Source organism: Trichoderma harzianum (genome assembly GCF_003025095.1).
Source record: "Trichoderma harzianum CBS 226.95 unplaced genomic scaffold M431scaffold_1, whole genome shotgun sequence".
NCBI classification, from domain to species: domain Eukaryota; kingdom Fungi; phylum Ascomycota; class Sordariomycetes; order Hypocreales; family Hypocreaceae; genus Trichoderma; species Trichoderma harzianum.
The window spans coordinates 318,778-342,938 of record NW_020209249.1 but is presented as its reverse complement, the minus strand read 5'-3'; the positions used below and the strand labels follow the sequence as shown (position 1 = coordinate 342,938).

The 24,161-nt window shown below is 48.1% G+C and overlaps 9 protein-coding genes across 9 annotated transcripts; 2 read left to right on the top strand and 7 right to left on the bottom strand.

Annotated features, from left to right (window-relative positions):
- Window positions 1-73: 73 nt before the first annotated feature.
- On the bottom strand, window positions 74-792 carry M431DRAFT_488787 (hypothetical protein; the record flags this gene model as incomplete). Its single annotated transcript, XM_024916605.1, has 2 exons — window positions 74-400; window positions 484-792. 2 exons carry the CDS (start codon window positions 790-792, stop codon window positions 74-76), a joined length of 636 nt encoding a protein of 211 aa, XP_024779686.1.
- Window positions 793-2,117: 1,325 nt separating this feature from the next.
- M431DRAFT_71390 (hypothetical protein) lies at window positions 2,118-3,795 on the bottom strand (the record flags this gene model as incomplete). Its single annotated transcript, XM_024921891.1, has 5 exons — window positions 2,118-2,718; window positions 2,787-2,836; window positions 2,895-3,012; window positions 3,072-3,501; window positions 3,627-3,795. The coding sequence occupies 5 exons, from the start codon at window positions 3,793-3,795 to the stop codon at window positions 2,118-2,120; spliced, it is 1,368 nt and encodes a 455-aa protein (XP_024779685.1).
- A 1,170-nt stretch (window positions 3,796-4,965) lies between these two features.
- M431DRAFT_72027 (hypothetical protein) lies at window positions 4,966-7,074 on the top strand (the record flags this gene model as incomplete). The annotated part of the gene is made up of 1 exon (XM_024921978.1): window positions 4,966-7,074. One exon carries the CDS (start codon window positions 4,966-4,968, stop codon window positions 7,072-7,074), a length of 2,109 nt encoding a protein of 702 aa, XP_024779684.1.
- Window positions 6,921-7,566, bottom strand: M431DRAFT_502167 (hypothetical protein). The gene has a single exon (XM_024918113.1). The coding sequence runs from the start codon at window positions 7,312-7,314 to the stop codon at window positions 7,117-7,119; it is 198 nt and encodes a 65-aa protein (XP_024779683.1). The 5' UTR covers window positions 7,315-7,566; the 3' UTR covers window positions 6,921-7,116.
- Window positions 6,921-7,749, bottom strand: M431DRAFT_12071 (hypothetical protein; the record flags this gene model as incomplete). Its single annotated transcript, XM_024912110.1, has 2 exons — window positions 6,921-7,640; window positions 7,698-7,749. The coding sequence occupies 2 exons, from the start codon at window positions 7,747-7,749 to the stop codon at window positions 7,408-7,410; spliced, it is 285 nt and encodes a 94-aa protein (XP_024779682.1). The 3' UTR covers window positions 6,921-7,407.
- A 51-nt stretch (window positions 7,750-7,800) lies between these two features.
- Window positions 7,801-9,070, bottom strand: M431DRAFT_502166 (hypothetical protein). Its single transcript, XM_024918112.1, has one exon. The coding sequence runs from the start codon at window positions 8,988-8,990 to the stop codon at window positions 8,187-8,189; it is 804 nt and encodes a 267-aa protein (XP_024779681.1). The 5' UTR covers window positions 8,991-9,070; the 3' UTR covers window positions 7,801-8,186.
- A 437-nt stretch (window positions 9,071-9,507) lies between these two features.
- On the top strand, window positions 9,508-10,558 carry M431DRAFT_72912 (hypothetical protein; the record flags this gene model as incomplete). Its single annotated transcript, XM_024922084.1, has 3 exons — window positions 9,508-9,574; window positions 9,646-10,308; window positions 10,377-10,558. The coding sequence occupies 3 exons, from the start codon at window positions 9,508-9,510 to the stop codon at window positions 10,556-10,558; spliced, it is 912 nt and encodes a 303-aa protein (XP_024779680.1).
- Window positions 10,559-11,533: 975 nt separating this feature from the next.
- On the bottom strand, window positions 11,534-14,046 carry M431DRAFT_514531 (hypothetical protein; the record flags this gene model as incomplete). The annotated part of the gene is made up of 5 exons (XM_024920248.1): window positions 13,345-14,046; window positions 12,777-13,216; window positions 12,458-12,734; window positions 11,663-12,234; window positions 11,534-11,635 (listed from the first exon to the last, which is right to left on the bottom strand). Exons 1-5 carry the CDS (start codon window positions 13,976-13,978, stop codon window positions 11,534-11,536), a joined length of 2,025 nt encoding a protein of 674 aa, XP_024779679.1. The 5' UTR covers window positions 13,979-14,046.
- Window positions 14,047-14,355: 309 nt separating this feature from the next.
- On the bottom strand, window positions 14,356-24,154 carry M431DRAFT_526265 (hypothetical protein). The gene is made up of 2 exons (XM_024920678.1): window positions 15,935-24,154; window positions 14,356-15,881 (listed from the first exon to the last, which is right to left on the bottom strand). Exons 1-2 carry the CDS (start codon window positions 24,063-24,065, stop codon window positions 14,593-14,595), a joined length of 9,420 nt encoding a protein of 3,139 aa, XP_024779678.1. The 5' UTR covers window positions 24,066-24,154; the 3' UTR covers window positions 14,356-14,592.
- Window positions 24,155-24,161: the final 7 nt, after the last annotated feature.

Sequence of the window (24,161 nt, the reverse complement as noted above, 5' to 3'; positions counted from 1 at the left end):
TATGAATAGTCTATAAACATTGCGCTATTTAACAGTTTCATTTTGCAAAAAATCTATTTTATAACAACCCCATCTAAGCAACAACCTTGAGGGTCTCGCTGAGAGGCAGCTTCTCAGGGACAGCCTCGGGGTGAGGCTGGGCCAGGTCGCCGTAGTTGAGGTGAGCCTTGAGGGTGTAGTCGGCAGGGACGCCGAGGTAGGACTTGATGACGGCCTCGACGGGGGGGATGGCCTGCAGGTGCTGCAGGTTGGCGCCCAGGCCCTCGAGCTCGAGGGCGGTCCAGACGAGGATCTGGGCCATGCCGGTGCTGTGGTCGGCGAACTGGGGGAACATGTGGGCGGCGGACTGGTGCTTGGTGCCGGCCTCCTTGATGGCATCACCGCTGTCCCAGAAGACGACCTGCGAATGATGAGTTAGTTTCATGCTGTAAGAGGGTTCTGGTGTATATAAGCAAGGGTGTAAGTGTAAGTCAAAAAACGTACTGAGCCGTAAGCGCCCTTGTGGGCAGCAAAGATGCCGCTCATAGTCTTCCAGACCTCCTCGCCGGCGCCCTTGAGGATGGGCTCGGCCTCCTTGGTGATGGCATCCCACAGGCCCTTGTGCTTCTCGCCAGTGACGATGGTGATGCGGCCGGGCTGGGTGTTGTATGAAGAGGGGGCGAAGGAGAGAACCTCGCCGACAATCTGCTTGACACGCTCGTCGGAGACGGCGGAGGTGCTCTTGAGGCCGTAGACGCTGCGGCGGTGCTTGGCGGCAGCAAGGAACTGGTCGGCTGTGATGGTAGGAGCCATTGTGAGTGATTTGAGTGATTTGTTTGGTAAAAAGATACTGTGTAGGTTGTTTTAGTGTGGGTGAGTGAGTTGAGGATGGAATGAATGGTATGAGGGAGAGAGAAGAGAAGGCTTGGTATGTTATATATCACTCTATCAACCCTCCCACTGTCTCCATATTCATACATACAGCCTCCTACTACTGTAACTACGACTAATATTGAATAATCAAAAACCTCCATCAAACCCCTCCTCAGCGCAACTCCAGTTTTACAGACTCAATCCAAGCTCTCCATCTCAGACGGTTGCATTGCACCACCCCCTGGCCCCTGCTGACACATAGTTTGTAATTCACAAACCGCGCTACCAAATCTGTCCTGTTTGTTGGATCCTCTCCCGCAGGCGTGATTTTTACTGCAGGATTCAGGCAGCGACCGCTTTTTATTATATAATTCCCGCGCGGGTGATCCTAAATCAACTAAAAATCAACGCGCGTTTAGGCCCGGTTTCTAGCGTTCTAGTGTTGCGGCTATTGTCCGCTATGGGTGGCCGTTGTCCGCTCTTGTGGATGGAGCATTATCTAACTACCCGCGCGAGTGATTGATAAAGCAATTAATAATCTCCATTAAATGCTTATGGCCGTGGTGATGACAGACGCTCATTCAGCCAATGCCTGTGGGGGGCGCTGATGAGATCGAGATGGTTGTAAACTAGATCGAGCGCTATTATACGAGTACATACAGCTCAGCATATCCCTCTTATGTCTAGTTGATACCCGGTAAATTGATTGTACATCATCAATGCATGACAATTGGACCCCTATTATTTTTCGACCCTATTACATTGAGGCTCTCCCTCTTGATGGAGGGGCTGTGAGATCTGACAGGATGCTTGAGCCCCTCCAGCCCCTCAACCCCTCAATGCAAGCACAAGCATTCATACATTAACTGGCGTTAGCTACGCCCCAAATCTATGAAGAATCAAGGCTCTTGTCAGCCAATTGCAGCTTGACGTGTCTGTGGAATGGTGTATCTAATTTTGGGTTTCGCTATATACTCGTACTGTACTGTACCTGTGTCTATCAGGGTTTCACTTTCACCTGCAGCCAGCATGCAATATGCCGCATTGTGAAGCTATGAAGCCCCTCCTCGGCGCGGGGAAGGCCGAGGCTTGACATGCAGGGTCCTTTATCAGCATCTTCTCCTCCCCTCCTCCCTCCTCTCCCTCATGTGCTGTAACCCCATCGCTGGCACTTTTGTATTCGCTGTCAAAGGAGGTGGTAACGGGTGAGAAACCCCCACGCACGCCAAGAATGGTACCAACTCTCTCATCTCATATCTCGTTTCTCATCTCTCGTCTCTCGTCTCCAAGTCGTCCTCAGCGAGAGGCAGGCGAGAGCTCCCCTCTCTATAGCTCATGTCGTTGAGCGGAATGTCCGTCGTCTCTAGTTTTTTGTATCCCTTGGTCCTTCTGTATTTCTTTATTACGAACCTGATCCCAAACGCCGTCAAGATTATGAAGCCAACGATCACGCTCAACGATACCCAGAGCCTCCATCCGCGTATGCAGCACGGATACCAAAACATGAAGATGCCAACCGCCCACTGCATCCACGGCTTCTTTTCACGCTGATCGGGAAACAGGCCGTTTCGCACGAGATTCTTGACGATTGGACCCTGCGGCCCTGAGACGAATCGTTTCAACCCAAAGTGAGGGACGGTCTTTTGTCGAATATCGTTATCCGGATACTGTTCATCGCCCCAGATTCCCGTAAAGTAGAAAAAGGAGGTAAAATTCGACGCGGCGGAGGAGTTGGCACCAGAAAGAAAGAGGCGCGTCAACTTGAAGTTGGCCGGGTCCAGGTGGTAGAAATACGCCGAAAGGACGGGATCCCAGAGCCGACCAGCATCGCAAAAATCCACCAATGCTGCATCATGAACGTGGTTGCTGAGAAAAGAAATTCCTGTTAGTACCGGGGCATCGAAAATGGGTCACTCAAGGTAAACGCAACTCACCCGGTAGAGGCATAATTTGCGTGCGACCCGTATGCGCTATAGACAAGAGGCTATCGAGACATGTTATGCGATGGCCACCAAGCTTGCAGACTGTTGGGGTGTCCTTACCCGCTCGCCCTTCATCGAAAGAGCCTTGTCATTCCAGTTGTACGCAGAGCCGCTCACATGCTGGCTATAGTAGATGCCTGTGGGTTTCCCATCTCGGAACCGGACCATGTTGTGTTCCCTTTCAGACGTGATTTAGCAATTGATTGACAGTGGGGGTGGGAGTGGAAGGATACTCACCAGTCTCCAACATGATCGCCAAAGTGCATCCCGTGCTCAGTATCCTCAATTAGGCGGTTCAGGGGCTCCAAAACCTGCGTAATGTTTGCGCCGCGGTCATAAGAGTAAAAGTAGAAAAAGAAGGCGTCGACGTCTCGAGGACTCTTCTCAACGAGTATCACAACACATGGCGTAGCGTTTGCAATCCTGCCCGACTCGTCTGGAAGCGATCCGTAGAGCCATGCGGGCAACCCGGTAATGTCGTCGTTCGAGGTTAGGGCGATCCTTCCACCTTTTGTGTCGACGTCGTTGAGAATCGCGAGGTTGTCGAGGTCGAGCTTTGGCAGGTTGGGGATGGAGCTTTGGTTGGTGGCGGGGGTTGTGTGGCGGATGTGTTGGAGCAAGTCGGCCGGTCGAAACGGATCATCCGAGTGTAGCCAAACGAGCGGCGCTGTTTCAAAACATGGCAAATTAGTCTCTAGATGTTCTAGACGTATGGTATCCATACGTAGGAGAAGCATGCATGATTGTGCTGGGAGAAGAGAGAAGAGGGAAGTTGTGAAGGGCTTCCCGTACCGTATTGGGTCACGTAATCCGGCACAATGCGACTCGATTCTGCCAATATAGAAGACGAAGACGCATCCCGGGCTGTCGGCTTGGAAAGGACGCAGAGCAGCTGCACGGCCAGCAGCGCAATGCTCAGGCAGAGCCGCCGGGCGAAGGAACATGAATATTGGCCGGCCATGTCCAATCTGCGCCCGGCTCCGGAAGCTGGGAGAGTGAGCTTTTAAAAAAGCGCTGCCGGCGCTGCCGGTGCCCATGGCTATTATGACGAGCCCGGCCGGCAGAAGATGCTGCACTAAAGAAGGGCGTGTGGGTTCGTTTTCTTGAATCAGCAATTTGACAGGCATTAGTCTGGCTGGGGCTTGGAGCTGAGCTTGGAGAGAAGAGCGGGCCGAAGCAACCAAGTTCAGCCACATTCGCATCAATTGCCTGCAGTGGACAATGAAATGAAGCCGAGGCCAATAAGAGAGCGAGCGGGAGCATCGATGGGCTGGAAAGAGGAACTGATGGGCGTTTCGTCGAGTGCGCATGTCTATTGGCAACCTGTCAAAGCATTCGTCAGTACTGGAGCAGACCTGATACTGGCACAAAGTCCAATACAAGCAAAATGAACCAATCAATGGCAACGAAATGCTGTCCAACTGGTTCGTCCCGTTGTTGATTTGGTTGGTCATGAGCATTTACAAGGGCCATTTCGCGCTGCCCCGCAACCAAGGCTGAGTGCGAGACTAAAATAGAAGCTCGAAGCAATGGTGAGAAAGAATCGCAAATCCTGGTCGGAAAGCAACAACAGGATTCGAGAGAGTCGCGGATTACTGAGCAACGATGGAAGAGAGCAGTGTCAAAAGTGAAGTCGTGAGAAAAAAGTCCTGCAAAGTAGGTACTTGCCTGAGACATCGGGTGTCTCCTCCGCCCGGCAGAATCAATCACAGGTGCAAGGCAGCTGTCAAGTAATCCAGCTACCCTGTATCTAAACACCTCTACTGCAGGCAACCACAAACATCATGAACGTGTCCATATCATGAAGCATTCACTTTTCTCTTTCCCACAGAGCTTCAAATACTCTCACCGCTCTCAATATACAGCATGTCTCCGACCACTCTTTAGACGCCCAAACCAACTCGCATCACAAGCAACTCCTCCAAGACAGCGTGCCTATTCAACCAAGCATGACGGCGGCGGCACCGACTCGCAGTCCAATTCCAATCCCTCTCCGCAGCCAATCTGGAAACGCCGTCCATCCTTCTGGACTTTGGCTCTCCTCGTGTACGTCGTCTCAGAATTTGGGCAGGGCTATTACATCGGCTACTGGAAGGAGAGAAACTGGCAGACGCAAAACAACTACTCATGGATGCCATGGAGCGACACCGCAGAGGCAGCGAGCAAAGACTCCAAGCCTGTCGAAAAAGACGGATACGCACCACTCGTTCGACCACTGGAGATTCGGGTGCTGATTCTGCATCCTGGTAAAAAGGGCTCTCCGATCGAATGCACGCTTGAACATCGTCGTCTCGGATCCAGCAAGGCCCAATTTGACGCCCTCTCATATGTTTGGGGAAGCCCAGCCGTCACGGGCGAAATCACCTGCAACAACAGGCGGAGAAATGTGGGCAGGAATCTTTACAATCCACTGGCGCGGCTTCGGCTTCCAAACGAGGAAAGGGTCTTGTGGATTGACGCCCTCTGCATCAACCAGGCCGACAACCAGGAGAAGACGCAGCAGGTTCGCCTCATGGGCGAGATCTATTCGAAAGCACAGCGGGTGCTCATATGGCTGGGAAATAATGAGGCTATACAAGAGGGAGTTGGCAAGTTGGCTTCATGGCAACCTGACGAAAAGCGTGTCGACTGGAAGCCGCTCAAGCCTGTGTTTACAAATGTGCTGTTCTATCAAGCCCAGGCTTTCCTGATATGGCTCGGATTCGATAGTGCAGTAAACATGGGCGTCGCAAATCTTGAAGAGCCGCAATCCCCAAAGCAGTTTGACTGGTCCGCACTCATGCCCGTCGTCCAAAGCCCGTGGTTCAGCAGAGTCTGGTGCATCCAAGAGCTGGTCTTGGCATCGAATCCCCTCATAGTCACGCGTGACTCGATGATTTCCTGGGATCAATTTGCCAGAGCCGTGTTGGAGCTTAGAACGCAATTCGACACCTACCGAATGAAAACGCAACGCCAAAACAACCAATCCATCGAAAACTTTTATTTCCTCCACGACATGCGACAAAAGCACGAGAAAAAGAGGAGCCAAAGGCATAACCTGCTGGAACTGCTCTTCCTCACTCGAGGCTTCCAAGCTACAGACCCCCGAGACAAGTTGTTTGCGCTCGTCGGCCTCGCAGGGGACGTTTTATCTTCCGACTGGGAGGTGACGCCAAACTACGATTTGACCGTTGCCGAGGTCTACCATCGCTTCGCTCTCTGGCATCTGACTCGCAAAAGGCAGTTTGAAATCTTCTCCTTTGGCCGCGGCCAGAGCCTTCCTCTCTCCCCAGAGCTGGAGCCACTACCTTCTTGGGTCCCCGACTTGACGAGGCCGGACTTTGCCGCACCGCTTCCGAAACTCGAGTATCTCTCAATCAACTACATTGATCTTCGGTATGACGTGCTCAAAGAGTTTGCACTGCGTAAAAAGTATTTCGGGGAAGCCGTCAAGGTCTACCACGCGGATCTGAAATATCCTTGGTGGGCCCTCGGACGTCAATCCGACTTTCGCCCAGCCCGCATTGCCTTCTCCCAAGGGACGGCGGTGATACACGTGGTAGGCACCAAAATCGGGGCCCTAAAGGCCATGGGTACGCCGTTTGACCAGAAGATTGCGAACCAAGACTTCATGGGCGAGGATTCGGGCTTTGCTTCCAACATCTTGCACACATGGGCTTGGTTCAACCAGACGTGGGCCGTGGCTGGGCAGAACGTGCTCGGCGACATGTATGCACGGCTCCCCAAGGACATAATCGACGCAGTATGGCGTACAATGATATGCTGCATGACGGCGAACGGGAAGAATGCCCAGTTTACCATCTATTCACGTGCAGCACAGGCTTTGTATGAGAATTATCTCGTCAACGCAGAGCGCCTTGGACTAAAGCACGGCGATAGCTCACTTACACCAGGCAGTGAAGTCAATAAGACCGCGCAAGTTGCTGTCCATGATGTCGTGCCTCTCACCGAAGATTTGTTAACCAAGCTTCTTCTCATGCACACAAGCGCGGTGAAATGGTGCCCAGGGCGCCGGTTTGCAGTTACAGATGCTGGTGATTTCGCCGCCGTGCCCAAGGCCGCGCAGAAGGGAGATGTTGTCTGCATCTTCAACGGAGGGAGAGTACCTTATGTTTTGAGGCCATGTGCAAATGGAAACTACACTCTAGTCGGCGAGTGCTATGTGGATGGGATGATGAGGGGAGAGGTGAGGGACAGATTTCCAAGACGGTCACACGAGACAAGCTTTTCGATACAATAACAGATTTCAGAGTATATTGACAAGATAAATATCGGTTCTAGCTCACTCGTTTACATAGAAATATCCGATATTCTTGTCCCCGTCAAGAGATCTGGAATACGGTGACGGAGACCACATCTCAACAAGCTCCTCATACGGGTCATACGGGCCAAACCACCACTGGAACCACGAATTGCTAGACTCTCCGTCCAAACGAAAGTACGCAACACAGTCGATTCCGTACATGGCGCCTCCACCCATGTGAATGTAGCACACGCCGCCGGGCTCAATGTCTCCCACGGCGGCGGACTCGAACCAGCCGAAATTCACTTGCCAGCCGCCTGCGCCGCGCAGTCATCTTGAGGTGTTGTTGTGGATTTCGATCCACATCTCGTATATATCGCCCCATTGCAGCTTGCTTCCCAGATGATCTCCTGCGTGAGCCTTGTCTCGCAAGCTGTTCAGCTTGGTACGAAGCTCGGTTGCTAGCTCCTTGTTTCCGGCTTGGACGGCTTTGTTGTACTCTTGGGCGACTTCTTCAAGCTCGTCATGGGCTGCTTGCACGGATTCTGGTGTTTCACGCTTTTCTAAATTGCGGAATATCTGTTAGCGGACAAGTGCTGGCATCAAGTGATGCTACATACTCAATACGGATTGCTGAGGCTTTGGCGCCTCGGTCTGCTGGGAGTCGGACATGCTTCGTCCAGCTAGGTGTGCTTTCAAAAAGAGTTTATAAGATGGAAACTGTGTGCAAGTATAGCTCTCGTGTTTGCCTTATGGACTTGTGTTCAGTCTCGTACAAAATGAGGCAGGTTGAGACATTCTTTATATAACTTCTCACCCCGAAGGCCTCCCCCGCCAGCTCGGGCGATTTCATATTCTGAGATATACACCTCACGGACAACCAAAAAAACTGCTTAGATCCAACCAAAAGTGACGTGGCGAGCAGACAACTAATCAAGCATTCAGAAATCCCGACGATTCTGTCATCGCTCCTGAGCTAATGTACACACTCTGCAGAATGCAGATTCAGCTCACACAAAATAGTCGTCTTTGCTGCTTATGGCATAGCATCGCGGGGTTGAAGCTATGCTTGAGTTATTCGCACCCCTGCCTCACTATGAAAACAGCTTCTAGTCCCCATTTTCAGCTGTCATATTAGAGCACGAGTAGCGCTCTAGAATAAGCTTTGTCTTTAGAGAGTCTTCAGCAAGCACCCAGTCATGAGCCTGTAATTGGCTGGTGAGATTGATGCGCCCGGCAGAGGCCGTCTTATAGCTGTCCGTCTTGAACGACGCCTCGACGATGTACTCGGTTCCCGTCCCTTCAGCATCAGGGATTGGCCAGACTTCGATATACACTTCAATGTCATTCCACTCGCCGATCCAGCGTTTTGCGAGGACCGGGCCAAACACTCTCGCTTTCGCCAGTGTCTTTGTCCCCCAATCTTCGCCTGGTCCCCAATCGTCAAACTTGTCGGGTTCTTCCTTGATTGCCATTTTGCGCGAGTCGCTCGGCCCCGGGAGTTCCAGCTCGGTCTTTCCAGAATGCGAAACCTGTTTCTCCCTGCTGATGGAGAGTGTCTGTTTCGTATACCCCCATTCGACTTGCGCTTCATATTTGGTATCCCCGCCATGAAATCCATCCTTCTTGGCTCGAGCGAGTACCTCATCAATGTTGCCGTTGTCAATGTCGTACCGTTTCTTGTACGTCAGCTCGAGGTGGGATTTCTCCTCTACTTTGCGGATTCGCACACACCAGCCGGCATTGTATATGTCCTTGGAACATTTGTCGAGAAACTGCACATTCATTTGTAGAGGTTTCTCGGATACTTTGAAGAACTCCAAGATGTCTGACTCCAGGTTGTGCTCGGAGTTGAGTACTCTCTCAGGGTCGAGCTGTAGTCTTACTTCGTAGTCTGGTGTCATCTTGGGCATTTTGACTTGTATGAACAGTACTTTGTACTGCTGATGCAAAGACGGATGTTTGAGCTGTTACTAATTGGCAGCGTATCGAGATCTGTTTCGATAGTATTGACAGTCTTTTAAGTGTTGTGCCCGGCCAAAATGGGCAGCGCTGAGATATATATCACCAAACTAAGTCACCAAAGTTGACAGCAGACGTCACTGTCAAACGAAACTCAAATTTTGAGCTTATAATTAGGGTTCTCAGCGCTCAAGCAGTTTCAGAGCGTTCAGCCGCCAGCTTTACCGATTGAGATGCCTCCCATCTGTAATTTGACTTCAGGCTTCAAGCCAACATTGCTTCACATGGTGCGCCATGGACCTGTCATTCGTGCCCACTGAAAGGACGTTGATGTTGACGTCAGAGGCATGCCAGCTGAAAACGAGTTGTGATGTGAGTCTCATCTATAAAATAAAGCACTTCATCATATCCAATAGATCGGCAATTGCGTTTGCCAACTGATAATTCTCTCAGGATTAATCGAACAGGATGAAGATTTCTATTGAACTCGTGGTGCTTGGGCTGGTGTCTTTGCCTGGGGCCATAGCCTGGGGGCGTAAGTGAAACCCTATCCCGACACATGCCATGAGACTCTGAGTATTAGTGAAAACTAAGCAAAACATACAGAACTTGGCCACTATACTACAGCTTACGTTGCAAGCTATTTCGTCTCCAACTCAACGGAAGCCTACCTCAAGGACCTTTTGGGCAACAATGACGATGACTATCTCGCTGGAATCTCCACTTGGGCGGACGACTTTGCACATCGCGATGAGGGAGAGTATACTGGAGGGTGGCATTATATCGATGCTCACGATCATCCAGAATCTGAAGACTGCAATGTCGACTACAAGCGTGATTGCAAAAAGGACGGCTGTGTTATCAGTGCCTTGGTCAATATGACAGAATTGGCTCTAAACAGCCAAAAATCCGAAGAGGACCGCCAATTCGCCGTCAAAATGCTTGTTCACTTTATCGGCGACTTGCATCAGCCGCTTCATAACGAAGACATCGCACAAGGAGGCACTCAATTATCGGTAAAGTGGCAAGGTGACGAAGGAAAACTGCACAAAGTTTGGGATACGTTGATTCCCGAAAAATTCACCGAGCATCTGCATAGTAGCCAGAACCGCCGTGCCTTGGAGTGGGCGCAAGAACTAGCAGGTGAAATTTCCAATGGAAAATTCGCAGCGGAGAAGGATAGCTGGCTGAAGGATTTCGATCCGTCGGATTCCTTCAAGACGGTTCTGAAATGGTCAAATGAAGCAAACGACTTTGTTTGCGATAACGGTAAGAATTCTCATGCTTTCAGCTAGTTTTCGATTGCGATTTACTAATACATATTCGTCCATGCATAGTCTTTATCGACAACTACGAGCCTTCACAAATTAAAGGTAAAGAGCTGAGCAAGAAGGATTATTATGATCAGGCCAGCTCCCTTGTTGAGAAGCAAATCGCGCGTGCGGGATATCGGATGGCGGCGTGGCTGGATGAGATTGCTCGTAATAATTGGCATGGACAAGACAACTCTGAGCTTTGAGGGATGAAGCTGTATTACATTCAAGGTTACTCAAAAGTCATTTTGTTATTTTATTTCTAATGTGTATTCCGCATTGCTTATATGACTTGTCAAGTTCTTTTGAGTAAATATAGGTGACCGTGCCAACTATCAGGAACCTTGTATAAAGACATGAAGGAAACTTTTGCGTGGCCTTTGGTTTTCCAGTGCATCAAGTGTCTCAACGTGACGAACCTCATCTCTTTGATACAATATACAAATGCAATTAATGTGTGACGTAAATAGCATGTCGATACATTCCAGTCTTTCGAGAGCTCTAACCTTGAAGCTCGAGGCGAGCGCTAACAGCATTCAGCTTGGATAACGTTCTTTTTACCAAAAATTAACTGTCCATTTGCAGCAGATATATAAGCCTGCCACGTCAAAATAAGCATTGTGGCTGTACTTGGCAAAGTGGAATCGAGGCCGCTTAAGCTACAAGATCCCATCCCTTCCAAGTAGGGCTTCATTAGCCTCGACTTTGACAGCTCGCTTCAACCAAATACAGCAGCGGCTGAATTTCAGCTTCAATCAGCCATACCCATCTCGGTAAAGCAGTGAAATGATGCTATCCCTCGCTCGTGGATTCGTTAGAGGAATACTTCTACGTGGCATAGCTATCTGATATCTCGGACCTCTACTACCCCGGCCTCTTATCGCTCTCAAGAGAAGAGGGTATCTTTTATTTCTGTGATTAGTGACACTGCTGGAATAGGATATGATTTGTATGCACCCTATTTTCTTGCCTGGGAACTCTTGAAGATTTTTTTTCTTTTTTTTTTTTGGACATTCGGACAACATTGAGACAGCCAAATGGGCGCCCTTTGCTGTGTATATTTTAAAATACCACCCGACTAGAAATTATCTGCCCCGGTGACGAGTAACACAACAATCGTTGTACTCTCAAACTACTTATGAATCGTTCTAAGAAACCCTATCGAAACTACACCCGCCTGCTCACCTTATCGAAAATACTTCTTCCTCCACCCCTTCAGTCTCCCATTTTTCGCCGTCCATCAGTCCATGTACATAACATTCGCCAACAAGCACCCAGCCTCCCTCAGGACCATTGCCCATGACACTGACCCTCCGCAACAGAAAGGGAACCGTGCCGCCGCGCAGCACAACCACGACGTCATTCTCCTGCAGCCTACCGGGCCTAAGCACGAAATACCCCTTGCGGGCGACGGCGAAGCGGCGGTGTCGAGTAACCATGACGGCCTCACGGCTCCATTTGAAGGGATCACCATTGCAGGATAGTGCGTGGATGTCGGGAGATACGAGCTCACTGTGCGAGGAGAGAAAGTTGGTGGTTACGGGACTAGCGTTGCCGTTCTCGTTGACTCTGACTGTACTGTCTCCTCTGTCTCTGTCATGAGATATCGAAGACAATGGAGAAAAGGTCTGCGATTGTGATTGTATAGTAACTGAGGAGGAAGAAGCGGGACGAGAAGCAGAAGAGGAGGGTGGTTGTGCATAACGGGTGAGATAAGCTGCTCCGCCAGCAAGAAATTCTTCAGAAGAGATGGTCGAGTAAGGTCGCGATCGATCAAAACTTACACAACCATTGGTGAGGGTCTGAATGAAGGCGAAGAAGGCAGATTGACGATGGTCATATGGGAGTGCAGAGGATGTAGCGGATATACGAGATGTTGGGGCTGTAGGAGATGACAATGGAGAAGGTGAAGAAAAGGGCGAAAGGTTGGCTGCTGTTACTGCTGGTGAAGTTGCGAGAAAAGGAGGGTAAACATCGCTGAGGTTGAATGTTTCGTAGCCACAGATGTGCTTCTAGAGGGCTTCCATGGCGTGTGTGCGAGGACCGTTTCGATCAGGCTTTCGTTGGGGATCCATTATTGTGATTTGTATTGATGTTTGGAGTACGCTTATTCGCGCTAGTATCGTCGAGTTCCTCTCGTTGGAGATTATTGCCCCAATCTCCTTTTCTCTCCTTCGTCTCCTGAGCGCCCTGTCGTATCTGAAACGCCGTTTTGCGAATCTGCCATGAAGTCGTTGTCAAAACATCTACTCTGACACCTCGGATGTGCAGAATTCGGGCATCTTCATCGATGGTCAAGTCTGGCTTGGTGTCCTTCGACGCTCGATGAGGCACTGAAGGTGAGCCAAGGATGTGCAGCGGTAAGTATCTCCAATCCGGGACCTAGGATGGTAGACCTAAGCGTTCATTGTCCTTTTGTGGCACGTCGTAATGTGCTGAAGACAGCATGACGAGATCTTGGGCGCCGCGGAGGATTCTCACCGCAACATCGATGTACACATCCTTAAGGCTCTTGGAATAATCTGCGGTGAGATTTTGAAGTTCTTTACCACCTTTGTTGATGGAGTAGTGCCCTAGAAAGGCGTATATGCGGTCTCGATTGTCGCCCGCCAAAAGAGGCCTGGCCTTGTGAAGTTCGTATGCAAAGTGTCCTTTATTGCGGTCGTAGTATGCTGTGTCTGGCTCGACGAAGCGTCGGCGTAGGTAGCTTATGGAAGACGTATTGATGGAAAATCGGGTACGAAAGTGATAATACTGTCCATTCAGAACGGTTGCCACAAAAGACAATTCCTCCCAGTCTATTTCTGTATCGCCCCAGTACAGTGTTGCAGGAGCAGTGGTTCCAATCTCTTGGACAATCCATACTCGTCGAAATTAATACTTCATTGTTAGCACATTATTTTCTAAGAAGCAATGGCGGTATCATTGATGTTGATATTTCCATTCATTGCGTTTCTCTATTTGTCTTTGGCAAGGGATGTGGCATACGTACTTACCCAAGGTAGTTTTGTTAGTTTTGCTAGAGGAATCCACGGCTTTAAGCTTTGTGTCGCTAGATTTTCTTCATAGTTGAGTTTAAAGGCCGCATGGGCCTCGGTATCTTTAAATGCCTCGTTAAGTTCACGAACAGTCCGTTCCGCCTTCTCAGCAACTCCATCTAAATCACTTCCTAACCATACAAGAACATTTTTAGCATTCTTATACACCGAATTCATAAGCCTCACCTGCTGACTGCGTTCTGCTCCATCCTCTTGGTTGATACAGACTTGGTCGGCCCACAATCGCCGCGGTTGGTCTGGCAGTCGAACTCGATGTAATGCATCATGAATGCTTTGTGTGAGAGTGAGGATATCGCCATCGCAAATGAGTTCAAAATGCCGGTCGCAGTTCCCCCAGACGTACGATATAGCTTCATAGGGTAGAAGCTGTTCGATGTCTGCCAAGTCAAGGCTCCCAACTTCGAGGCTCCCAATTAAAGGGTCGCATTCGGACCCTGGCTGGAGGACGAGAAATCGAACGCTCTGTCTGGCTTTCAAAGGCCCGTAGACATATCTTTTCAATCTCGGTACGACTTGAAGCTTCTCAGGTGACCGTGAGCCTTTACTTCTTTCCGTCATTGATAGCATGACCTTTTCATAGTGATGCGACCATAGTGGGCATAGCCATAGCTGAAACGCTCTTACAAGGAGATTGGAGTCTAAACGATTTGATATCCTAAAATTCGCTCTGGAGGATGCCTAATGAAGTGCCCAATGAAATGCCTAATGGGGTGCCTAACGAGGTGCGTAATAAAGCGTCCGATAGAATGCTCAATAAGCACGATGATGTAGCCAATGGTGTGCTATCCCTCCTGGATAAAATGAAGTTGATCAGTGACAGAGTGGAGCTGCTGCAACTAAAAAACCGTGTAAGCTGTACTAAAAGTGTCAGATAACTACATGTAAATTAGATGTACATGTGAATAAGATGCCGTTTGTGAATCACCGAAATAGCAAAGTTGAGGGTTAGGGTCTTTGAGATTCATTCTGTGATTCTACCTGCTGCTGAGGCCCCGTTATTAAGCGGAAAGAAAGAAAAAATAACTACCTATTCAAAATACATAATTGAAAGATTGACACAGTAGGGCGATGAACTATTTTCTCTGATGACTGAGAGGGAATAATTTGCTCGCCATATCCCATAATTTCTCGCCGTAGAACCTGTCTTAGTCGCCTACCGTACTGTTATGCTAATTCCAAGACTAATCTACAATATTGTTATAACTAGTGTCTGGAAAGTCTGCCTTCCTTAGCAACTCTCCTCTCAAGATACTGCCCCAGTGAGTTTTGTCATTCACTTCCGAGTTCCACCGTATCGCTAGTAAAGCTTTCAGAAACACTATCGGGCTCTTTTCGAATTTGGTAAGCGCATCGCCAGACTGCGAAACGATGAATCCGTCTGGTTCGACCGTAACGCCATCTTCAGTAGGACCATAGGACAAGTTAAGCAGCTTACACACTTCATGGTAATCATTTTGCGAAGTGATGTATAATTGACCACTGAAGAGATTGAGCACATTCCGTAACCGAGAAGGAAGACACCAATTCTCTGGAAGAACGGGTATTGAGTAAAGCTTGAGGCTCTCCAGTGAAGTATACGCCAAGCTCGGTAGTGGTGTGTAGAGATGCATATGTACATGCCTCGACCTGGTTATCTGTGGCTTAAGTTCCTGTGCTTCGTGCGGGCTAATAATCACCAGACGTTGCACAGTGCCGTCTGGCTCTGCTTGACTCAATATCCACTGCACCGAGCGCTGATAAAAGTCGTCATTGTCGACGTCTCTTGTTAATATCACCGTTGACATGAAGTCTTGGGTGACGTAAACATCATCTGGAAAGCAGCCGATGTCCAATAGCTGAGCAGCGCGTGTTTTCCTGAGGGCATGGAATGCCGGAAAAAATGCCTCTGATTGATCAAATAGTCCAGAAGTCACAAACTCGACAAGTCTTGGATGAATCGTGTGTTTTTCGGGCTCAATCGGTCGTGGCCTCTCAATCTGCCTCTCTTGGACAATTTCGGGTGATAGTTCTCGCTCTTGCTCTTCCCATAGCACGGATGAACGGAGCTGAGTGTTTCCAAATTCAACACACCGCTTCCAAATAAGTTCTAAACGTGGGGTTTCGTCAAAGCTCGAGTGTTTTGCCGGTTGTTCTTCAGTGCTGCGCGGCCTGTATCGATCATCCAATGACTGCATCTCTGTTTCCAGAAACTCTTTAGCCTGTTCTAAAGATAATTGGATCCCGTCGCTTGTTGTGGCCGATTCCCAAATGACACGCTGTTTCTCAAATCGGTGGCCTTGTACCGCCCACATCGGAATGCATCGATGAAGATCCACGAATGTTTCGTGAATTGCCCAGGCCAAAACGTCAAGCACTTGGATTGGGAGATTATTATCATCCTCTCTCAGCTTCAGAATTCTCGATTGGATTTCCTCTGATATGCAGAAAACAACGGATTGGCCTTGCCCAAGTTTTCGCATTCTCATGCAAGCTATTAGATACATTAGCATATAGAGTCAAGATTGATCGGCGATTAGTATTTACCTTGCACGAGTCGGTCTTTGGTCAATCCAGGGCCCAGAGTAACCGCTGCTCTATAATGGAGCGGCAGTTTAAGATCAGTGCCTCTTGTATGCGCTTCGTCCAAATATACTAGACAAAGATCTAATTGTTGGCCATATGGTGATGTTTGAAGACTTTCGACGCGCCCTTGCCAATCAACGACACATAGCTCGTCATGGTCATCAAAATAGACCACTGCCTTCTTCCCTTGACTTTCTGGAACCTTCTTGAGCCAGGAAATAGCTAATTGGAGATTGGTAAGTTCAAGGATTTGAGCGCCAACGTCAAGAATAACTTGAACAGACGGTTCCATTGAGATTACCAAATCCAACAGGGCTTCAGCGTCTGAATTCTGCGTACCGTCAACCTTTCGTATATGAGCCACCGAGTTTTTCGGTTGGAGGATATTAGAAAGGACTAATGCGTTTGTATGGCGCTGCTCCGGAAGATCCAGATGCTTCATGTCAAGAGGCATGAGATTACGCGAATCGCAGGTTCCGCTGAAACCAGTGGTGGGAAGTGTTTTAATCTGACCAATGTCCCAGCCCGAAGCCGACAGCTTTTCGGGAAACTCTTTCATTTCTTTGGTGAAAACGATATGTGATAAAAAATAGTCGATGGCATTCTTCGCAAAGCGAAAATGGGGAAATATCTCGTGAATTGCTTGGTGGCGATCCTTCATTGTTACTCCAGCCAGACTCTTGAAGGCGTCTGGTAGATCGGGGGCATCCAGAACCCAGTCTTGGTATTGCACTTCAGCTTGATCTGCACGTAATAAATGATCGAAGCTAGCGAAAAGATCATCATCAGAGAGACCGCCATAGTAGTAGGTAAGTGAAGTCAGTACAATAACAACATCGGGGTGACTGAACTCGGATCTGGTCGTGGGACTATCCTTGGCTCGATAGGGTACAGCAAGTCGAGTCTTTGGCGTGCGACTGAGGTCCAGACCATAATTTACCCTCCAGCGCTTCTGTCTGAATGCAAAACTCAAAACTCCCTCGGCGATCAATCCTCTGATAAGAAGTAAAGGCCCTTTCATGGATTCTGTGAAGAATCTCGACTTGACTTCGACAGAATTGATCTGGTTCATATCCAGACTGCTATTGAGAATGTACTCTCGAATGCACTCCCTAATAGCGGGCTGTTGTCTCATTATAGGTAATCCATTAACCCCTGTACTGCAGATCTCTTCAGCAAGCAAGCTTAACAGCATATCATCTGCATCTTGGCGCAAGATACGGATGCGTGGAAATTGCCCTCTTTTCGCATCAGAAATCTCGATAGACTGAGGTAATTTGTCCCGTATTAAGTGCACAGCTCCCATCACCATGCCAAGCACACGTTGTACGATGATCCAACGAGTCGGGCTAAGATCAATGGCGACTTGTGATCCCATCGTATAAATTAGCTCAAATTTGACGCTGAATATGTCATCGCTCTCATCGACAATAAATCTCGAATGAGTATTAAAGTAGTGTTGAACATTTAGCAAAATTTGGCCGACTTCTTCTTGAGAGCTGAGGCAATTCTCGATGCCCATGAGTTTGAAAGACAGCAGATGCTCAGGCTGCATCAAAAGAACACCGCCAGTCTCGGAACATTTCTTCAAGAAGTTAAAGATTGTATGAGCATCAGATACCGTCAACTTGAGCGACCTCGAGAAGGGCATTCGATAGACCTGATGGTTCATCAATCCTCCAAGCTTGGACGTCAACATTCGAAATAATTCCTTGGCCTGGGGTTTGGTGCCGATTACGCAAACAAGCCGTGAACCGTCCGCTAAATATGAGGCAACAGTCGGTAAAATCACCGTTGATTTACCTTCACCCATATTTAGCTGCATAGTTGCGTTTTGGTCCTGAGGCGGGCTTCGCATTTGCGACGCAATATTCTCCTGCACCTCGCGGATCATTATTCCGCTTTCAACTTCCAAAAGTAATGATTCAGGGTATTCCATCGGATCCCAATTCGTATGGCCAATATTTTGTAGTTCCTTGATTAGCTCTGCGTGGTTGTTCTGCTGATTGAGCATTCTCTCAGCTCTCTGAACCATTGTCAATGATCGCGCATAGGTGACGATTGCTCTTCTCCATCGTCGCGGAAGAGCTTTCCAGTTTTCTCTGGCAAGCTGGCCCAGGAAAAAAGTCGGAGAGACTCTTGGTGCCATAAACTGTGTGGTAACCAACGATGCTGATGTCGTGCAAGTCTGGGCGCCATTGATGTTTGCCTCGCAATTCGTGCCAGTAGCTTCTTTTAGTAACTGGTATATCCTGTCGCTATTGGATTCACATTGTGACAAGTATTCTTTGAGAGTGTGAAAGAGTGTCTCACTGTCCTCTCTTATTCGATACGAGGTAACAGTGCGCTTATGGGATTTCTGGCTGTCATCGAGATCTTGAATGTATTTGTGCTCGGAATCCCGGGATGCGTGTTGTCTCAGAAATTCAAGAAGTTGTCCCAGCTTCTCATGAGGTTGCCGATGCGCAATGTCTGCGTCAAATAGTTCCAACATAGGGTCTGATGAAACATCTAATGACGGAGTTTCATGATCAAACAGATCTGCCTGGTTGACAAAGCCCCTACGAGACACCGGTGCAAGTGCTGACAGGGGCCCGGTGGGATTCGGCATCGTTATATGTTTTACTTTGAGTAAACGAAGACGGTCGCCCAATGAATGCAGGTACTCGAAGAGTTGATGGTTGTCATACCATTTTCGCCAGGTCGGTAGGATACTGTTTCTAGCACTCATAGTATATATATAATTGTATACGTCAGCATCGTCTGGCGTCTCTGGAATGTTGCAAACCCATTGCTCTCGTAATTCAGAGGCAAATTGCACAGCTGCTTTATACTGGTTGCTCTCAAAGACTCTCGAGCGCCGTTGATCTCGTTCCATGGTGCTCTCATGACGAAGGGCCGTCAAAGACGCTTCTTTGCTGTAGCTAAAAGGTACCGCATGTTCTAACGCGATACTTCTAATGTACGAATCATTGAATTTATGTCCCGCAGACATGTCAAACACATCCACATTGGGGACCTCGAGAGAACCGATAGAAGGGATATTCGCACAGGCTACAAGAGCTTGAACGGCGGCAGCATTGTGCTTCTTAGCATATGCCATGGTTGCAGCGCAAAACATTAACTGAAAGCGGCAAAACGGCGACTCTCCACTGCGAAAACTGTGATGAAAGCGACACCAATAGTCCGCGAAAACTTTTTTTGCGTCCAAGAGCCATTTACAATCATAACCAACTTCTTTATGAGGCAGGGGAGTATTAGGACCTTGTGTGCCCGACTTCTTCTTGATCAAGTCCCACATATGCGAGGTGAATGCCTGACTTATGGGCATGTGAATAGTTTGTCGCCTCTCAACAACCATGGTGGCAGCTTCGAACGCACGTCGCGATCTTTCAATGTTTCTTACACTATCCCGGGACTTGTATAACACGTCCTCAGCAGTAGTGTGACTCTCGGCGCCGAACCCAGAGATGCAGAAGGTGGAATCTCTAATCAGGTGTCGTAATCCAAGTGCCGGGTTAACGTGATTGGGTATGACATATTCAGCTGGTTGATCAGGGTAAAAAAGCGTGCTTTGGTTCACCCCTTCTATCACTGACTGCACAGCGGTATGCAGAGATCCTGACTGCGATAGGAAGCTAAGCTTGTGATTCCAGTCAATGGTCTCCATATCTCGTAAGTTTTCAGGGTAATATTTTCTCCCAGGTGATAATTTCGAGATGTGTCCGAGAATATTAAGGTCCTTTTCTGATAATTGTTGGAAGGATCGGACTGCGGCGGAATTTAGAATAAACAAACACTGCTCCGTTCCCGTTTTATCAGTGAGGCTGTCAGGTAGACAATATGATGTGAGCGCATGAAGGTAGGCCAGGCAAAGCTTACTCTGCAAGCTGCCATTGTCTACCAAACGGCCCAGTCTCGTGTCTATATTAAACGGGTGAACACGTACTGAACTGCCGTATACAACCCCAACTTGTACATGTCCTGGAATAGCAGAATAGTAAACATCACCATCTGGCACTAGGATCATCCGCTTGTTATCGCTATCGCGTAGCGTCAACTTGCTTTGCAAGCCGACCAAGGTGCCAATTTGCTGAACTTTGTCCACATACATTCCACGAAATTGCCGGCAATGAACTCTAGATGAACCTTGTCCTATGGAAAAGTCCAGCTGAAGGCGTGGCAAGTGAATGTTGAGCGTTAATGTAGTTTTGTTAAGGATTAGGTGTATATGAGTCTCCTCCTCTAACGAGCGTAGAGTTCGGCAAATGTGCTTAGTCGTAGGCGAAGTTGGGCAGATGAGGGTTTGTCCTGACTTTTTGAGAATCCATTCAGATCCAGTATTTTCTAAAAACCAGCTTGAATCCGATGAGCACCAGGCCGATTCCACAGGCCGAAACTCAACTACGCCTGATTGGCGATTATACCAGTGAACGTAGTTGGTGATAAAGCTCTCTGGTAAACTAGCGCTCAAGTCCTTGCGGGGAACCAGATCCAGAGTCTCACTATCGTTAGATGCCACAATAATGAGCTGCGGAGGGCTTGAATGATTCATCCCGAATGCGAGGTTATATCCGTGATGCCTTTTCATTGATACGAAGAGCGTCCCAGGAACATCTGAGGGCATCACGTATATCATTTCCCTCCCAAGTAGCTCTTCAAACACTGGGTGCTCCTCATATGACAACGGAAGACGAGATGGCGGCAAGCCGTTGACCAACAATTCTCCAGTTAAAATATTCATCTGAATGAACGAAGAACTTTTGCCATTGCCGGAGGTGGTTTTTGTCTCTAACCAGTGGTATTCATTCTCGGATAATGTTTTCCACATGCCTTTTCCGCTATAAAAAGGGAAAATTTTTTTCACTGCAGGGTTCAATCCTTGATTCATCTTATCAAGAGTCTCGGTTAGAATAAACTCATGCGACCTGTACAAAACGCGTTGTTTTTGCAAGAGCAGATTTGTGTAGAAGGGATCAGTGCATTTTCCAACTCCGTGAGACAGATCCTGTATAATAATGGACGAGTGTATCAGTATATCCATCTGGTCGGCATCTGATAGCATCAATTTCAAGTGCACCTCATCCACATCAAAAGATGCCACGCAAATCAATGCCATCTGCGAGATAATGAGATAAAATTCCTGGCGTTGTTCTTCGCTGTCGTATCCAGATGATTTTTCTTGAAGAACAGTAATCCAGTTCATGGCAACTTGGCGACATCGTCCAAGAAACTGGTGATACCTTTCCTCCAATGTTGCTGTCGGTGAGCAATTCAGAGCTCTTATTGCGATTGCAATAAAGGCTCTCAGTGCTACATAGGACTCCCAGTTTTTATGTATTCTATCCACAGAATGAGATAGGCCTTCGAGAAGCCTCTGAACAAAACAGTCGTCGCAAAGCTGTTGATGGCTGGCCCTAAGAGTAAGCCCATCATATGGTGGACCTGCTTGATCAATTATCTGCATTATTATGAGAGCAGTGTCCGACTTGTTAAAGTCAACTTTGGGCGAAAATAGCTGTACCAGAAGGTTCTCCCACAGAATACGATATCCAACGGGCAAACTAGCCATTGCCTTGGACTCTTCAAGTGAAAGCTCCTGTGAGTAATCACTCTGCTGAGATAAGACATGATTTGGAGTTAATCCGTTTTCTCGTCCGTGTGGTCGGAATATGAAGGCTTGAAGAGCACTTTTTGGTTCCGATAGCTTGAACATATGGCTTTGAGCAAATTTATCTTCGTTTACAAAGCGTGAGACAAAGCATTGGCGAACATTATCGTAATACTCGTATCTTAGGCCATTCTTGACCAAAACATCTTCCACGCTTGTGCATGTTCCGATCTTTTTGCTATGACGATGCGTACGTTTGTTTGACTTGGTTGTTGATGCAAGCTCTAGCCTGTGAGTATCCCCCGTAAAATATGATGAAAGATATGCGCTCAGAGTGTCCACAACCTCGTCACTTCTGGACCCGGAGTAGTCGCACTCTAGGACGTCGTTTATGACTAACGTTGTCATGTTTCTCCATGCCCTGAAACGAGAAGGAACATTCAGTTCAAAGACGGCTGACTGAGCCTCAAGTTCAGCGTCCGGAAGAGGCCACTCGTGGACATCGATGGTAAGTGCATCAGCTTGATCGTCTAAGAGATGCTTTCTGCAGCTCCCACTGTGACTTTTGTATGCTATTCCTGTCGTTTGGTTCACATGTGTATTGTATTCGCATGTGAGACTGGCCGCCTTCATCTTGAGATGATTGTACTGTCGAACTTTCTCATGGTATTCTTGTCGTTTGCGCTCTCTTTCTTCTGTTGCGACTCTTTCAATATCGTTGCGTAGCGTCTGATGAATGGTAGACTTTGCATAACACCGGACCGAGAATGAGGTTTTATGTCCAAACGAAGAAAATATCGAAGACCGTCCAGACAAAGTACCGTGGCATCGCTCTTTAACATACTTCTCGACTACAACTAATCTCTCAAGGTGGTTTCTGGAGTGAAGCAATAGTGATTGCAAGAGCTCAACTGGAATTTCAGGACTGTACTCTTTCAGATCAGGAATTTGGTTACACACAGACTTGTCGCAGGCCATCCATAGCTCCAAGACTGTCAATGATGCAATTGACAAACTTTCTGGACATCCGGTGTAACACTTTCGTGTAAGATCGTAGTACTCCTTGGTCAAATCGTAAAGTTGGCTGCATGCATTCTCATCGTTCTCGGCCTCTCGCATCCAATGAACCAAAGACGACCCAACCCATCTTTCAAGGGCTGATAACTGAAGAATGATGCTCCTATCCGGTAGACTTCTCAAGTTTGGGATACTTGATTGGTCGTACTTGCGAAGTATCCATGGGGCTCTGAACTGATTCATGGATTCTTCATCTTGTCTGGCATCAATGCTGTGAATGAAGGCGTCCAATTTTGGATATGGCTCTGATGCCTCGCTGGGCAATATTTGCATAGAAAAATCCTTCAAGCCTACGTCGGCATCTTTTTCTTCGCATATCAATTCCCAACGTTGCTGGAGGCAATCCCTAGTTTGTTTAAGCGTGCTATGAACGTTTCCAATCCACGGCGCTTGGAAATCGTCGCCCAACTTTTTCAGCCGTCTCCCAATCTTGCTCATCATGCAATGTAAAAGATCACTCGGGAATCCCCTCTTCTGTGCTATATCTAGAGTATACGTCATCAGAAAGACCATAAACTCTTTATAAAGGAGTCTGTCCGAGTGGAGCCGTTCGAAATGTAATTGCAAAGTAACCCGAATCAGAAGCCAGACTGGAGATCTATGCCAGGGCAGCGACGCGTTATTATAGACGACCTCCTCACGAGTGTTTTTCGAGATGGAGGAAGCGGGTATGGTGTCCTTGCTGAAAGCAGAAAGGACGGCGTGAAGAAAATCGGTGACTAGGAAGGGATCCGTTGTATCCCTCTCCTCAATCTGAGATTCACCTTTCTTGGAAATTTTCGGTTTTACTTCAGCAACTTCTTGACAACTCATTTTCTCAAGGGTATCCGTAAAAGCTTGTGCAAAGCCATTTTCACGGAATCTCTTGATGGGAATTGAGATGGCAGATGCGGGAAAACGACGTTGTAGCCGACCGATAGTTCCCATGACAGCTTCATTTGTTGGAGAAAGCTCAAATGTCTCCAGTATTATCGAATCTTGGTTTTTTCCGATGATGATTCCAGCATTTTGAGCGGCGATGTGCAATGGAAGCAGGATACCCGGCTTGAAGTCGATACCCATTTTCTCGAACAGCGCCCACAAGGACACGCCATTATCAGGATTAAGAGAATGCAAAATTTCAGCAAGCTTCTGTCCATCAATAAATCCAGACTCAGCTCTGACGCTTTGAAAGCGAATCATTGCTTTCTCGGCACGATCAACCGCCTGAAGGCGCGTAGAGTTCACGTGGCATCCAAATTCTCGCAGTGCTGAAATGACCAGGCGAAGCAGCGCGCTGTTATCTGATATAGTTCTGCCGCTATCTCCATTGTCAGGAAGCTTTGGAGGGAGGAAAATATGATTGATGATTGATAGAATTGTTCCATTATCGTCGCCGTCAGGAAACTTGTTACTGACATCCATCTTGGGCAATGGCGGGCTGATAAACGTGAGATGAGAGAAGTGATTATCTAGCCGTCAATGATATGTATTATTGGGAGGTTGCGATCGAATATATAA